General features: G+C 39.0%; 7 protein-coding genes across 10 annotated transcripts; 5 read left to right on the top strand and 2 right to left on the bottom strand.

The window, feature by feature from the left end:
- The first annotated feature begins 7 nt into the window (after positions 1-7).
- Positions 8-4752, top strand: Klp31E (kinesin-like protein 31E). 2 transcript variants are annotated; one of them, XM_070277275.1, is made up of 13 exons: positions 8-194; positions 713-778; positions 845-983; positions 1044-1462; positions 1520-2087; positions 2145-2487; positions 2562-2690; positions 2750-2941; positions 3011-3207; positions 3270-4222; positions 4286-4367; positions 4422-4530; positions 4590-4752. In XM_070277275.1, the coding sequence occupies exons 2-12, from the start codon at positions 726-728 to the stop codon at positions 4431-4433; spliced, it is 3087 nt and encodes a 1028-aa protein (XP_070133376.1). In that variant the 5' UTR covers positions 8-194; positions 713-725; the 3' UTR covers positions 4434-4530; positions 4590-4752. The 2 variants fall into 2 exon arrangements, with proteins under 2 accessions (XP_070133376.1, XP_070133377.1); XM_070277276.1 differs by lacking the exon at positions 8-194 and adding an exon at positions 426-465.
- A 313-nt stretch (positions 4753-5065) lies between these two features.
- RfC3 (replication factor C subunit RfC3) lies at positions 5066-6581 on the top strand. Its single transcript, XM_017243364.3, has 6 exons — positions 5066-5181; positions 5242-5306; positions 5368-5818; positions 5885-6099; positions 6160-6237; positions 6304-6581. The coding sequence occupies exons 1-6, from the start codon at positions 5144-5146 to the stop codon at positions 6453-6455; spliced, it is 999 nt and encodes a 332-aa protein (XP_017098853.2). The 5' UTR covers positions 5066-5143; the 3' UTR covers positions 6456-6581.
- Positions 6582-6732: 151 nt separating this feature from the next.
- Positions 6733-8839, top strand: Wdfy2 (WD repeat and FYVE domain containing 2). The gene is made up of 6 exons (XM_017243728.3): positions 6733-7078; positions 7164-7511; positions 7730-7842; positions 7898-8024; positions 8081-8277; positions 8339-8839. Exons 1-6 carry the CDS (start codon positions 6918-6920, stop codon positions 8617-8619), a joined length of 1227 nt encoding a protein of 408 aa, XP_017099217.1. The 5' UTR covers positions 6733-6917; the 3' UTR covers positions 8620-8839.
- SmB (small ribonucleoprotein particle protein SmB) lies at positions 8830-10076 on the bottom strand. Of its 2 annotated transcripts, none has more exons than XM_017243732.3 (2): positions 10059-10076; positions 8830-9475 (listed from the first exon to the last, which is right to left on the bottom strand). In XM_017243732.3, exons 1-2 carry the CDS (start codon positions 10059-10061, stop codon positions 8879-8881), a joined length of 600 nt encoding a protein of 199 aa, XP_017099221.1. In that variant the 5' UTR covers positions 10062-10076; the 3' UTR covers positions 8830-8878. The 2 variants fall into 2 exon arrangements, with proteins under 2 accessions (XP_017099221.1, XP_017099220.1); XM_017243731.3 differs by lacking the exon at positions 10059-10076 and adding an exon at positions 9689-9841.
- A 53-nt stretch (positions 10077-10129) lies between these two features.
- Positions 10130-11948, top strand: KdelR (ER lumen protein-retaining receptor). 2 transcript variants are annotated; one of them, XM_017243730.3, is made up of 2 exons: positions 10130-10344; positions 10421-11948. In XM_017243730.3, the coding sequence occupies exon 2, from the start codon at positions 10517-10519 to the stop codon at positions 11153-11155; it is 639 nt and encodes a 212-aa protein (XP_017099219.1). In that variant the 5' UTR covers positions 10130-10344; positions 10421-10516; the 3' UTR covers positions 11156-11948. The 2 variants fall into 2 exon arrangements, with proteins under 2 accessions (XP_017099219.1, XP_017099218.1); XM_017243729.3 differs by having other exon boundaries at positions 10133-10339.
- Positions 11949-12228: 280 nt separating this feature from the next.
- On the top strand, positions 12229-13943 carry LOC108126640 (methionine aminopeptidase 1D, mitochondrial). The gene is made up of 3 exons (XM_017243292.3): positions 12229-12359; positions 12415-13088; positions 13271-13943. Exons 1-3 carry the CDS (start codon positions 12277-12279, stop codon positions 13462-13464), a joined length of 951 nt encoding a protein of 316 aa, XP_017098781.2. The 5' UTR covers positions 12229-12276; the 3' UTR covers positions 13465-13943.
- Positions 13465-14291, bottom strand: Bug22 (cilia- and flagella-associated protein 20). The gene is made up of 2 exons (XM_017243293.3): positions 14016-14291; positions 13465-13954 (listed from the first exon to the last, which is right to left on the bottom strand). The coding sequence occupies exons 1-2, from the start codon at positions 14289-14291 to the stop codon at positions 13631-13633; spliced, it is 600 nt and encodes a 199-aa protein (XP_017098782.1). The 3' UTR covers positions 13465-13630.
- Between the last annotated feature and the right edge of the window lie 3 nt (positions 14292-14294).

Below are 14294 nucleotides of genomic sequence, written 5' to 3'. Positions count from 1 at the left end.
TCAGATGTCTGCAGCTCGGAATTATTAGCCGAAACAGCTTTTGGTCAGTTGTTTTGTTTGTGTGATGTGACGGAACGTGTGTAAACAGCACTTCACTAGGGAAGCTAAAATCTGTGTCATGAACTAAATTAGAAAAAGGGTTCTGCCACTTTACATTACACATTATAGATTCAAGATTTTGGTTTATTTGTTTGGTATGTATCTTTTTATATATTTTTCTTCTAACAATTCTCACTTTAAATGGTTTATTTCGGTGGTTTAATTTCCATATGTATGTTTTTCATGCTAAGATTAGTTTTGGTAATATATGTGAGTACCTACGTAAGCGGACATAAACAAACAATATATTTATCTGTTCGTGTTGATGTTAAGGCTAGTTTGGTTACTTTTTCATTGAATGATTTTTAAGAGCTTGAATAAATATGCAAGGCTGTGTTTATGACCGCCATAATTGCAAGTTCATGGGTATGTTTAATCGTATATCATGTGCATGTACATTATATGTACATATATATATATATGTATGTACATATGTGCATTTCAAACTGCTACATTTGGTGCTAGTGACCACTTGAATGACTTAACAATTGCTATATACATATATACATAAATATCTATGCATTGTTTTTGTTGCTCACAATATTTAGGAATAGCTTAACTTCTAAATTCCATTATTCCCCGTATTAACATTCCAATTTCCATATATTTTCAGGTAATATAGCACTATGTCTTCCGAAGTAGACTGTCCGAAGGATACCGCAGTGCGGGTGGCTGTGAGGTAAATAAGTAATTTAAAAAAAATTCTCAATCACCGAATATAATACATATTTTATTTAATTTCTAGAATCCGGCCCAAGAACTCCAGAGAGATGATAGACATGTGTCGTACTTGCACAACCGTAGCCCTTGGCGAGCCACAGATTTTTCTTGGGTCTGATAGAACATTTACCTATGACCATGTGTTTGATGTTGATTCCACTCAAGTATGCCAGTTCATAAGATTCCCTATATTATTTAACTAACTTTCCATAAATATATTTTAGGGTGAAATTTATTCAACGTGCGTGGATCGTCTGGTGAGGAATGCCTTGCAAGGCTATAACGCCACAGTATTAGCATACGGCCAAACAGGATCTGGAAAAACGTATACGATGGGCACCGGCTTCGATCATGAGACGGAAACTTCCGAATTCAATAGCCTTGGGGTTGTTCCCCGGGCGGTGCGACAAATTTTCAGTGGAATTGAAGAGTTAAGAGGCTCAACTTCGGAAAATTCAACAGGTGGAAGGCCTGAATTCAGTCTCGCTGTTCAGTACATCGAGCTGTACCACGAAGATATATATGACCTTTTAAATCCATTCAATAAAAGTGACAGTTTCAAAATTCACGAAGATTCAGATGGCCAAATAACCATATCTGGAACGTCCATTAAACCCATTTATGAGGAAAAAGATGCTTTAAGGTGGGTAGTTTTAAAATTAATTTCAGATACTAAGATACTGATGTTTTACCTTTACAGATACCTCCAGCAGGGGGCTTTAGCGCGAACAACCGCATCTACAAAAATGAATAACACGTCGTCCAGGTCGCATGCTATGTTCACAATTTTCATTCGTAGACAGCGATTGCTGTCTTCCTCGAATAATGGTGGTTTGGACAACGATATGGAAACTCTTACCTCAAAGTTCCATTTTGTTGACTTGGCCGGCTCGGAGCGTCTTAAGCGGACGATGGCTGAAGGCGAGAGGGCTCGCGAAGGTATTTCCATAAACACCGGTCTCCTAGGCCTTGGAAATTGTATTTCAGCCCTTGGGGACAAGCGAACTACGCATGTACCTTACCGAACTACCAAACTGACTCGCCTCCTCCAAGACTCGTTGGGTGGAAACAGCCAAACATTGATGATAGCCTGCGTGGCGCCAACTGATCGAGATTTTAGAGAAACCCTAAGTACTTTGGAGTACGCAAACCGAGCTAAAAACATTCAAAACAAAATTAAACTTAACAAAGATCAAAGTTCCCGAACCATTTCCCATCTACGTCGAGAAATCGCCACATTGCAAAGGGAATTAATAGAATACAAGCAGGTGATAATTGTTGTGCTTTCCTTAATGAAAATAACTAAAAATAAAATTCAATTTAAGGGCAAACTTGTAGTGGACTGCGAAGGAAATACAACTGTGTCTGACACATACAATGAGAATACTTTGCTACTTTCCGATAATAAACGACTTCAGCAGCGCCTGAAAGCAATGCAGGAAACTGTTAACGTTTTGACAGAAAAAAATGCAGAACTCAAACTGCAGGTGGCTTCACAAAAGTGGAAAACTGACGACAATTCCGAATGTGAAATAACCGACATAGTCGGTAAATATATATCAGAAATCGCAAATCTTGAAGCCAAGTTAATTGAATCCGATGAAATGAATAGACAAACCGAAAAAGCTGCTATAAGAGTTGCTGGTGGCAAAAACCCCGGATTCGATGGTAAAAATTACAAATTTTTTATTTTCTCTAGTTCTTTTCATTATCACTAAAAAATTTTGATTTATTATAAATAGAAAATCTGATAACCGAAACCAAAAAGGATTTGGAGAAGAAAAAAGAGTACTTGATGAGTCTTTCTGTGCCCGGAATGGAAAATCAAAGCTATGAAGCCGAACAAACCTTTAATATTGAAGGCTGTGAAGGTAAAATATCTTAAGTGATTAAAAATATGTAGTTCCTAATTGTGGAATATAATTTTCAGGTATATCTGAAGGCACAACCCTCAGTATTATTAATAGAGATATAGAGTGCAAAACAAAGTTAATAAATGAATTGGAAAGGGCGCGAGGGGCAATGGAACAAATGCGGACGAATTTCGAGGATAAAGTGCTTCAATTAAATTACAAAATTGCCAACGCTGAAAAGGAACGAGATGACGTTTTGCTCAATTTGAGTAAGTAGACTTTTAGATAAAAGAAACCTTTAAATATAAACCAATCATTATGTTTAATCTATGTTATAGGCCCGATTACCAATACAAAAGACGATCTTAAGAAAATCAAAATGTCATATGAGATGAAGATATCCGATATGCAAAAAAAATTGAGTACCTTGCAAGAGGCTCAGCGGGAACATTTACGCCAACAACGAGACAAACAAGCAAAAGAAACCCAAATAAGTTTATTGCGCAACGAACTGGGTGCATTAAAGACGGCAAAGGTGTGTGATTTTATTATACCCATTTAATACTGTATCTCAAAAACTCTTTTGTGTTCTTTAAGGTCCAACTAATGAAAAAAATCACGGAACAAAACAATCGACATAAGGTTGAAGATAGTCGGAAAACTAAAGAAATAGCCCAGTTACTGAAGGAGCAACGACGCCAGAAAAATGCTGTCCAATCTCTGGAGGCCAAAGTAAGCCAAAAGGATAACATATTGAAGAGAAAAACCGAGGAAGTTATTGCTCTTCGCAAAAGCCAGCGGTCAAAGTCTGAACAAAGGCGAATACCGCCGGTACGTTTGCAAAATACTAACTTGAACTCCCGATTGTATCGACAAAGCTGGGAAAACCTATATCATTATTTAGTGGCTGCGGCCAGAAATAGACAGATGATAACGCAATTGGAGATTGAATTGGAGCGTAAAATAACAGAGCGCGAAAGTCTGTCCTGCGAACTCAATACTTTGAAGAGTAATTCGACACGGTTTGACGATCTTAAAGAAATAGATAGCATACAAGCAAATATAGACTATATTCAAGAGGGTATAGATCATGTGCAAAAGGCTATAATGGATTTTGAAGATTCAAAGAAAGAAGATTCAATAAGAAGTGACTTTAACAAGATCCAATCAATCTTAGATTCTATTGAGTCGATGGACGAAGCTAAATACGTTCTTCAAAAAATTTCCAAAAATTCTGTTACATTGATGTGCAGTTTATCCAATGCAGAGTCTCAATTGCAGGAGCACAAGTCTTTATTATCGGCGGTCCAACAAGACTGTAATATCCAACAGCAAATGTTGGGACATTTGCTTCCATATGATAAAAATGAGCAAATTTCGGCCATGATTGAGTCCTTCAAAAGTATGGATGTTGCTAATAGCATGTATAGTTCTCAAAAATCATTAGAAAGCAACGCCACATATGTTATACCCCACGAAGATCGACTGGAGGACTCTACCTATGTTGAACTGCGCGATAGAAGCCCGTCGCCGCTTTTGTATACCGAATCGTAAGCATCTGAAACTAATATTTTTAGTTTTCATTGTCTCATGCCATATACTATTGTTTCTAGGTCGGATAAAAGCCCTAAAGTGCGTAGGCGTACAGCTAAATATGAAGATCTACTTTTTGGTGTCATTGAAGCTGCAGATGAGGTAATATACTTATGACACATCTTGTATGATTATATTAATGATCTAATTCTCCAGACTAAAAAATGACGTGATCATACAAAGAAGAAAATATGACAATAAACAATAAGATGTGCCTTATACGTAACTAGTAAATAATGGTGCTAAACTAAAATGAAACAAATAGGTAATGTATTCTATAAATTCGGAGTCAAGTATTTTAACCAATTTTCTAAACATTTTTAGACGCTTATTAAAAGATAACATATAATTAAGGAAACGATTCTCAGAAAGGAAGACCGAGCTTTTGCTCTATGTAATATGTATTTTTTGAGCCATAACGAATAAATTAGAAATATTTATTAGATTTAATATATATATATATATATATATACAAATGTAATTAGAGAATAATAAGAATAAAGTGCAATACAGAAAATGCTAAGAATTTGTATTTTTTTAATTTTTAAAGAACGAAATTTTAAGATCATTTTTGGGATTTAATGAAATTACGTTGTAGTACGTATTTTCACACAACTAATACAATTTAAGAAAATATACTTTTTTTGATAATTTTTTAATTTGAAAATAAAAAACGTAAAATAAATTAATTATATCAAACAAATTTTAAATAAATTACATTCTCTTTAGTAACTTTATTAAAAGTTTCCCCTAGTATTAATCGGAATTGGGTCCCTGTTTTGCCGTTATCTTGACATTTATCGTTGAATGGAAATTGAGCGGCATTTCAGTAACAACACAAGCCAAACAAATATTAGAAATTGTAAAGAATTGCTATAATGACTGAAAATAATGGACCCGCAGTGCGAATGCCATGGTAATTAGTTAGCTATTAGTTTACTTAAATCAAATCTTTTAATCTAATCGCTTTTTTTAGGGTGGAAAAGTACCGTCCAAGCGGCTTAGATGATTTGATTTCACACGAGGAAATAATATCAACAAGTAAGCTTAAGGTTATCAGCATGAGGTGGAATCTAAATGATATTGTTTAATTATATTCCAGTTAGCCGGTTCATCAGTCGTAAGCAGTTGCCCCATTTATTATTCTATGGGCCGCCCGGCACGGGAAAAACCAGCACAATATTGGCCTGTGCCAGACAACTTTACTCCCCGCAACAGTTCAAGTCCATGGTGTTGGAGCTCAATGCATCCGACGACAGAGGAATTGGAATCGTCCGTGGACAAATCCTCAACTTTGCGTCCACGCGAACCATTTTCTGCGACACCTTCAAACTAATCATTTTAGATGAGGCGGATGCCATGACCAACGATGCCCAAAATGCTCTGCGTCGAATCATTGAAAAGTACACCGACAATGTGCGATTCTGTGTGATTTGCAATTATCTTAGCAAAATAATTCCGGCACTGCAGTCAAGATGCACTCGTTTCCGATTCGCTCCTTTATCGCCAGATCAGATGATGCCCCGACTGGAGAAGATCATTGACGCCGAAGCGTAAGCAGGGGGGCTAAGATATGTACATAGATGTGCCGTCATTAATATTTTCCAAATTGTTTTTAGAGTTCAAATTACAGAGGATGGTAAGCGTGCTCTTTTAACCCTTGCCAAAGGCGATATGCGAAAGGTCCTGAACGTTTTGCAAAGCACCGTGATGGCGTTCGATTCGGTCAATGAGGACAATGTATATACATGTGTCGGATATCCTTTGAGACAGGATATTGAACAAATACTGAAGGCATTGTTGTCTGGAAACAGCGTGGAGGACTCATTTAAAAGTATATACACGTCTAAACATTTAATTTTCTGACTAATAATAACAATTTATTCTTAAATAGCTGTTGAAAATGCAAAATATGCTAGGGGCCTCGCATTGGAGGACATTTTAACAGAGTTGCATTTGTTTGTGATGAGGCGTAAGTGTTGAAATCTTGTAAAAGTCCTTTCACTTAATTTCGCAAATTTTTCCTATTTTTCAACAGTTGAACTGCCTATGTCTGTTATGAATAAACTTATTGTAAAGCTGGCTCAAATCGAAGAAAGGTTAGCCAAGGGATGCACAGAACCTGCACAAACGGCTGCCCTGGTGGCCGCGTTTTTCATTTGCAGAGATATGGTTTCTTTGGAGAAATAAATATTTAAAAAAAATTTACTATTAAATAAAATGTTTTAATATTAATTTATTCCCTTTTATTACTATTAAAGTCAAATTAATTATTTTTACAAAATTCTTTAGTTATAAATTTTATTTTTAAGCCGAGTTTTGAAATTAATTTTTTTTTTCAATCGGTTATAATTAAAATATTTTTAAAATATTTCTTTAAAATTTTCAAAGTTTTTAAAGCTTCTTTGCCGTTTCAATTCCATTGGTCCGCATTGAATGGAGACTTGGGGACGCCACCTTGGCGAGCTTTGCCAATAACAGAGTGTAATATATTTTTTATTAAACCAAATATCACGGTATTGTTAATTGGTTGTGAATCACGCATACGGATTCATATCTCCTAGATTAGCAAATTGCGTGTCTTTTGTGAGTCCGAAAATAGTTTCGCATTAAGTGCTTTGGGCGTAGCAGGCTGGATCCACCCTAAAAAATATGGCAGCCGAAATAAAACCAGCACAGCGGAGCAACAATGATCGCTTCAACACATCCAAAAAGCCGGAACTGCTGAGTAAGCTTGAGGGGAGTAGCGACGATGTGAACGCTGCTATCCTTATTCCAGGCGAGAACGGCGTAATCAGCATTTCCGATGATAAGTGCGTATACAAATAAATTCAAAGAAAAAAAGCTTTTTTTTTTTTTTATATATTAACGTTTTGTGTTTACTTTTTGGGATTCCAGAACTGTGCGTATATGGCTGAAACGCGACTCCGGTCAATATTGGCCGAGTATTTGTCAACACATGCCCTCCGGGTGCACTGCCATCGAATACGTTCCGGAAAACCGTCACCTGTATATTGGACAGGAAAATGGCACTGTGACACAGTATACGCTCTCCGAAGACTGCAACCGTTTGTCGTTCTTGCGGGATTACTTATCGCATCAAGCCCGGGTGGTGGCTGTTGTTTTCTCCAAAACACACAAGTGGATATTATCTGCGGGAAAAGATAAGCAGTTCGCCTATCACTGTACGGACAGTGGAAAGCGAGTGGGCGGATACAACTTTGAGACACCGTGTACAGCTCTCCAGTAAGTTTGATAAAAAAAAAAAAGCAGAGCCTTGAATTTGGAGATATCAGAACAATTTTGTTATTATTTTTGATTGTCTATATACCTGGGATTAGGGACCAAGGGTATAATTAAGTTTCCCTCCCGAATTCCTCAATTTTTTTAGTTGGCTTCAAGAATTTTCAACGCCCCTATTTTAATTATGAAGAATATTAAATTTTGTTTCTCTATATCTTTAGATTTGATGCATTAGCCAAGTATGCTTTTGTGGGCGATCATGCTGGACAGATAACTATGTTGCGATGCGAGGTTCAAGGAGTTCAACTGATTACCACATTTAAAGGCCACACAGGTATCCAAATACGTTTTTAGAACCAACAGTGTATGACAATGAGTTCATATTTCAGCGGAAATTCGGTGTCTAAGATGGGTGGAAGGACCGCAGCTACTGTTCAGCGGAGCCTGCGACCAGTCCGTAATAGTTTGGGATGTTGGCGGCAAACGTGGAACTATTTACGAGCTGCAAGGACACAGGTAGGCATATACATATGCGTGAAAAATGACATCATTTAAATGTTTGACCCTTTTAGCAACAAGGTTTCGGCCCTGGCCTATGCCAACCAAACTCAGCAACTGATTAGCTGTGGAGAGGACTCGGTGGTTGTCTTTTGGGAAATGAATGCCATGCGAAAGGAAGTTCCTGGTTGGGTGGAGTCCAACAACTGTCAGCTCTGTTCCAGGCCCTTTTTCTGGAACTTCCGTTCCATGATGGATCAGAAGCAACTTGGTACACACGATTCCAAATATTTAAATCAGTTTCTATATAAATGTTCTTTCCATAAACATAGGAATTCGGCAGCACCATTGTCGTCATTGTGGAAAAGCAGTTTGTGACAACTGTTCCACAAATCGTATTAACATACCTATTATGGGCTTTGAGTTTGATGTTCGCTGCTGTGATCCGTGTTTCAAACAACTGCAGACTGTTGAACGTCCCTCGCTGGCGTCATTTAATGACGCAAAACACTCCATTGTCTACATGGACCTCGACGAGGACCGAAAGCTCCTATTAACGGTCGGCCAGGATAGGGTAATCAAGATCTGGGATCTTTCCAACATCTGGTCATAATCGTTTTGGTGTGCGCATCCATACGACCCCAAGTCGAAGTACCAAAGGTATAACCATTCACAGGTGCTTCAGTCGTAACTGGAGTAACCATGAATGGAGTGGCATGGAAAAATGACTAAATAAATCCCAGCTAGGTTCTCATATATTCGATGTAAAGCAATAATCATGTACGTACGCTACCACAAACATAAAAATAAATAAATTCATCGATTAAAGAAGACTATTTTGGTATTTTATTTTATTTGGAAAAAGTATAAAATTAGTATCCTCCCCGGCCCGGTGGCGGTGCCCCGCGAATCATGCTCGGCGGTGGCCCGCGCATCGGTGGGGGTGCACCGCGTCCAAGATTACCAGGCATCGCTGGCATGCCTCCGGGGATCATGCCCGGTGGTGGGGCTCCCATCATTGGTGCTCTGGGTACTCCACGGCCCATCGGCGCCATGTGAGACGGTGCGGGGCCTCCCACTCCGCGTACAGGTCCCTGCAGACCAGCCGGCACCGAGGACATGTTCAGCGGCACTCCTCTGCCGGCCACGCGACCAATTCCGGGACCTGGAGCAGCACCGGGAATGGGCACACGCGGAAGACCCTCCTCTGGTGGCGGGGGTCCTTCAACCGTCAGGGAAACTATATTCTCACCACGAAGAAGCACAAAGCCCAGCACTCGCTTTTCTTCTCGTTCCGGAACCTTGGAATTCTTTGATCGGATCTTGCGGAACTCCTCGCAGTCCCCCAGAATAAGATTCATGTGTTTGTCGAAGGCCTTGAACGTCCCAATGAACGTACGCGAATCCTGGAGAACGATTCGCACCCGATAATTCAGGTGCTGAATCATTTTGTTGTTCTTTCCGATAGTCTGAAATAAATGGTGAAATATATTTACATTTTGGATGTGAAAGCGGTTTTCATTTATTGGCAGACCCGGCACTCAAGACGCTTAGCGTATGGAGGCTAGGTGCTCGGCAAAAATTGGCATTTTAAACAAACATTTGAATGCTTTTTTCATTTGACCTTTTACTTTCGTTTGTTTGATATAACACTGAATATAAAACACCAAACAAATACATACCATTTTGTATTATTTCTTTATAAACCTCTAATAAATAATTTTAAAGATGCCGAATAAAAAAATCGCACGCGTGCATCAGTGTGACCAGATGCACCACAGTTTAACCCTCCTCTGGACCAGGATACTGAGTCCAATTGTTTTTTTAATCGTTTAATCGAAAATCGTACAAAAAATAAAACGTCTCTTTTTCTATATTCCTATATTCTTATAAATATATACCGTCTATATAATTTAATAATCAGCTCACTGCATCATGAAACACCCAACTACTGTAATTTTACATCTACTAGTGGGAGCCTTCAAAAAAAACAAACGAAAGTATCTTAATGGTGTCTTAACTAATTACACTTTGGTTTGAAAAAAATATTACCATTGTCGAAGTTTATAATGACAGCTCATACGAAGCTTAAAATAAGTTTTATTAACACACCGATCCCTTCGAAAAGTTATCGAATGCAATACGAGCTGCCGTCCCTGGTCATACTGTAAACAAACGACTGAAATCGGAACCACGACTCACAGTTCACCTGCGGCCACGTCATTTGACTCTCTTCGGTTCTCTCATTATGCTGACATTCTGCTGAGAATTTTTTAGAAAAGCGGCAAAGCACCAAGTTTTACTCGTTGGCAAATTAGGCGACAATTTATTTGGTAACGTATGCACCCATCGAGCCGCAAATACGCGGCACTGTTGACGCCCGTTGTTACCGTTTGCGTTCTCCACTTTTTAAGGGTGCGTTCTAACACGTCGCGAGACTGCGAAGGAAAAACACCAAACAACAGAAGAAGCAGATAGCAGACAGCAGCCCCTCGAGGTATCAGGTCAGGATGAATATTTTTCGCTTCGCTGGAGATCTCTCGCATGTGTTCGCCATAATAATATTGTTGCTAAAGATATGGAAGACCCGATCGTGCGCCGGCATATCCGGCAAATCGCAGATTCTCTTCGCAGTGGTATACCTCACCCGCTATCTTGATCTCTTCACCACATACGTGAGCCTGTACAACTCGGTGATGAAGGTGCTTTTCCTGGCCACGTCTGGAGCCACGGTATACTTTATGTACGTCAAGTTCAAGGCAACCTACGACCACAACCACGATTCCTTCCGCATCGAATTCCTGCTGGTGCCGTGCGCCCTGCTCTCGCTTGTGATTAATCATGAGTTTACGGTGATGGAGGTGCTGTGGACCTTCTCGATCTATTTGGAATCGGTCGCCATTCTACCGCAGCTGTTCCTGGTGAGCAAGACCGGGGAGGCCGAGTCCATCACGAGCCATTACCTGTTTGCCCTCGGATCGTACCGTGCACTCTACTTGCTCAACTGGGTCTACCGGTACATGGTGGAGTCGCATTACGACCTCATCGCGATCTTTGCCGGCATTGTTCAGACCATCCTCTACTGCGATTTCTTCTACTTATACATTACCAAAGTTCTTAAGGGCAAGAAGCTACAACTGCCGGCATAAGGAGTCGTTGGCTTGTTGGTACACATCATCAGTCGAAGGCATTAAGAAGCAAGTGAAAACATTCAGACGGAGATGGAATGCAAACAAAGCGATGAACGCGTGGACCGTTTGACAAAAGCATATTTAGTTCATATTATAAAGAAGATGCATCGAGCGGAGAGTATAAGTTGTAATATTATTTTTTGAGAAATAAACCGAAAATCGGAAGTCAAACAAACTTGCAATATCAAAATAATGTATTCGCTCGGTAAACGATGCATTAATCTCCGTTTCTCGATACCCACATTCTTAGCTGTCACAAAATCCAAAAAATATTAAATTAGTATTCCTTTAATGGAAAATTGTCTAATGAACTTTTATTAAACAGGTTTTCTCCTTAAGCGGAGGCTTTTTCATTGATAACAATACCACTGAAGAGGTCATAGATTTCCTTCATTAAATTAGAATTTAAAGAGTATCAATTAAATAGCTTCTAAGCGGAATGTATCCTAAAAATCCGAATAAGTTAAGTCTAAGTTTTGTGGCTTATTTAAACGTAAAAGAATTTGCAATGCCGTCAGCCCCAGACTCGTGAAAACTCCAAGTGTTAGAAATTTGTGCACAATTTCAATAAATTCAAAGTATCAACTGTAATACATTTTCAGCACCTACCATCTCCGCTCTACGCTTCCCCTAATATAAACCATAAGTTTGATTTTTAAAGAATAGCGATCATAAAAATGCATACCTAAAGTGACATACAAATATTTTAATAATTTTTGAAAAATATATATAACTACGATTAAAAATTAAACCTATATTTGGGTTTTTCTATTCACAATTTTTTATTAACAACATTTTAATAAGTAAATAGTACTTTAGTACTTTGGTTTTAGTTATAATTTTCATTTATAGGCTGCAATACCTTCAGTTTTCATAAAATAAAATAACTTTTTTAAATAAAAACAAAAAATGTAATGCCAAACTTGCGAATCTTAAAAATTTATTCAGATTGACAATTTTTTAAAAGTTTTATACCTTTTTTTGAATATTGTGACTACCCTAACCCCCTTAAAACAGGTGGGAAACAACGATTCAAGCTCTGGTCACATTGTCCCAAAAGTTTGATAATCAAAACAAAAATGGTAAGGATCGGACTTTTAAATGTGTTAATGAGACAAAAGGCCTTGTCCAGGAATTTTTTCAAATTCGGCAAAAAAAATGGGTACAAATGCTAGTTATTTTTATTTTTACAAATATAAAACAAATAGTACTTTCAGAGATACAGGCAACTTTGCACGAATTGTATCCGCCGGCAAGGTATCCGAGGAACGTAGTGTTCCTGATGAAATCCAAAAGCCAGCGTACTACTTCAAGAATTTACCGCCTGGAGATACCCTGGGGACGCCAGAAATTAAAAATAAGGAGCAGATAGAAGGGATGCGATTAAGTGGAAAGCTTGCAGCACAGGTTCTTCGTGAATGCGGAAAGCTGGCAGTTGTTGGCAAAACCACCGATGAGATAGATGCTTATGCCCATGATCGGATTATTGGGGCCAATGCCTACCCCTCGCCACTTAGATACGCCGGATTTCCAAAGTCCATTTGTACCTCAATTAACAATGTCGCCTGCCATGGTATTCCCGATGATCGAAAGTTGGAAAACGGCGACATTATAAATATTGATGTTACGGTGTTTTTGAATGGATACCACGGAGACTGTTCAAAGACATTTCTTGTTGGTGATGTTGATGAAAAGGGTAGATATCTCGTTGATGCCACAAAATCGTGCTTAGATCAGAGCATTGACCTATGCGGCCCTGATGTGGAATTCCAAAAGATTGGACAGTTTATTGAGAGCTTCTGTTCAGAGCATGGTCTGGAATCTGTTGCAGCGTTTATTGGCCATGGAATCGGAAGCTATTTTCATGGTCCACCAGAGATATATCACTATTGTAGGTTCACCTTTTTTTTTTTAATAAGCTTTATAGTTTTAAGAAGGATTGTCTATGAAAGGCGGTTTTAAAAAATCATTAATGCAAAATCTAGTCAAGAAAAACAATGAATTACGATGCTGTAAAAATAAGAGGTACATGAAAACTTCGATTGGCTCTAATATCTATACTCCTTCTTACAGACAACGATGTTCCTGGAAAGATGCAGCCCGGCATGACCTTTACCATTGAACCAATTTTGTCTCTCGGCGGATCAGAGTATGATCTCCTGGAGGATGGATGGACGGCATTGAGTTTAGATGGAGCTCGCAGTGCCCAATTCGAACACACCATTCTCATCACAGACAATGGAACCGAAATACTCACAAAACCTTGATTTCTGTACATGAATTTTTATTCGTGACGTTTGCAGACATGTTGCAAGTTTGTAATTCCCATAAAGTGTAAATATGTGTCAGATGACAGTCTTGTGCAGTTTGTGCTTCGTAATTCATCGACTCCGTAAAGTAGGTGCTCTATATTTGGTTTTAGAAGCGCTGAAATTAACTGCAAATGGCGTTAGACTTTTGAACCGGCTTTTGAATCGGAAGGAAGAGCTTGAACTCCGGCGGCAGCTCGTCCTCCGAGTAGAGCCGATCTGAGAAATAAACGCGACGTATGCGACAGTTGGCATGAATTTGCACCCGGAGCGTTTCTACATAGTTGGTACCGTAGGCCCGACGAGTGAAGTCGGACAAGTTGAACTGGATTTGATTCCATCCCTCGTCCAAGCGCATGGGCATTGTGCAAATGAATGGCTTTACACGGGTTGTCGACTGGTAGTTGCTAGCCCGGAACCTTCGACGCACATTTTTGTCGTCCAGTACCTTTATGGGGTGGGAAGCGGTTACCAAAGTGATACAACAAAGTGTGGGGTTAGAAGCTTACCTGGACTTCAAATGTAAAGTACTTCTTCATGTTCTTAATGATCATCACGAGAAAGGGCAGCTTGATACCCAATGTCTTCTTGGGGTCCGCCGGACACGTTATGAAAGTAGTGCTTACATTTGTGCCAACTATTTCGAGGACGAGACTCTGTATGTCATTGTCGGTGATGCGCTTGATGTGGCCATTGCGAACTTTCTTATCCCACAGCTGTAGCGGTTTTGAGCCAATACTGTACAAAATCGATAAGAATCCAGATTGGAAAGTGTTCTTGAACATTTC

Source organism: Drosophila bipectinata, chromosome 2L, assembly GCF_030179905.1.
Source record: "Drosophila bipectinata strain 14024-0381.07 chromosome 2L, DbipHiC1v2, whole genome shotgun sequence".
NCBI classification, from domain to species: Eukaryota; Metazoa; Arthropoda; class Insecta; order Diptera; family Drosophilidae; genus Drosophila; species Drosophila bipectinata.
Note: the sequence above shows the minus strand (reverse complement) of the source record. Positions and strands in the feature narration are given on the sequence as shown.

Bases quoted from the DNA above. Each gene is read 5' to 3' on its own strand.
- Klp31E (XM_070277275.1), top strand. From the start codon at position 726: ATGTCTTCCGAAGTAGACTGTCCGAAGGATACCGCAGTGCGGGTGGCT. The intron at 2,691-2,749 runs GTAAAATATCTT...TATAATTTTCAG, and splicing joins TAATATTGAAGGCTGTGAAG to GTATATCTGAAGGCACAACC. The intron at 3,208-3,269 runs GTGTGTGATTTT...GTGTTCTTTAAG, and splicing joins GTGCATTAAAGACGGCAAAG to GTCCAACTAATGAAAAAAAT.
- RfC3 (XM_017243364.3), top strand. From the start codon at position 5,144: ATGACTGAAAATAATGGACCCGCAGTGCGAATGCCATG. The intron at 5,182-5,241 runs GTAATTAGTTAG...CGCTTTTTTTAG, and splicing joins CCCGCAGTGCGAATGCCATG to GGTGGAAAAGTACCGTCCAA. The intron at 6,238-6,303 runs GTAAGTGTTGAA...ATTTTTCAACAG, and splicing joins GCATTTGTTTGTGATGAGGC to TTGAACTGCCTATGTCTGTT.
- Wdfy2 (XM_017243728.3), top strand. From the start codon at position 6,918: ATGGCAGCCGAAATAAAACCAGCACAGCGGAGCAACAATGATCGCTTC. The intron at 7,512-7,729 runs GTAAGTTTGATA...CTATATCTTTAG, and splicing joins ACACCGTGTACAGCTCTCCA to ATTTGATGCATTAGCCAAGT. The intron at 7,843-7,897 runs GTATCCAAATAC...TTCATATTTCAG, and splicing joins CACATTTAAAGGCCACACAG to CGGAAATTCGGTGTCTAAGA.
- KdelR (XM_017243730.3), top strand. From the start codon at position 10,517: ATGAATATTTTTCGCTTCGCTGGAGATCTCTCGCATGTGTTCGCCATA.
- LOC108126640 (XM_017243292.3), top strand. From the start codon at position 12,277: ATGGTAAGGATCGGACTTTTAAATGTGTTAATGAGACAAAAGGCCTTG. The intron at 12,360-12,414 runs GTACAAATGCTA...TAGTACTTTCAG, and splicing joins AAATTCGGCAAAAAAAATGG to AGATACAGGCAACTTTGCAC. The intron at 13,089-13,270 runs GTAGGTTCACCT...TCCTTCTTACAG, and splicing joins ACCAGAGATATATCACTATT to ACAACGATGTTCCTGGAAAG.
- Bug22 (XM_017243293.3), bottom strand. From the start codon at position 14,291: ATGTTCAAGAACACTTTCCAATCTGGATTCTTATCGATTTTGTACAGT. The intron at 13,955-14,015 runs GTAAGCTTCTAA...CACCCCATAAAG, and splicing joins ACTTTACATTTGAAGTCCAG to GTACTGGACGACAAAAATGT.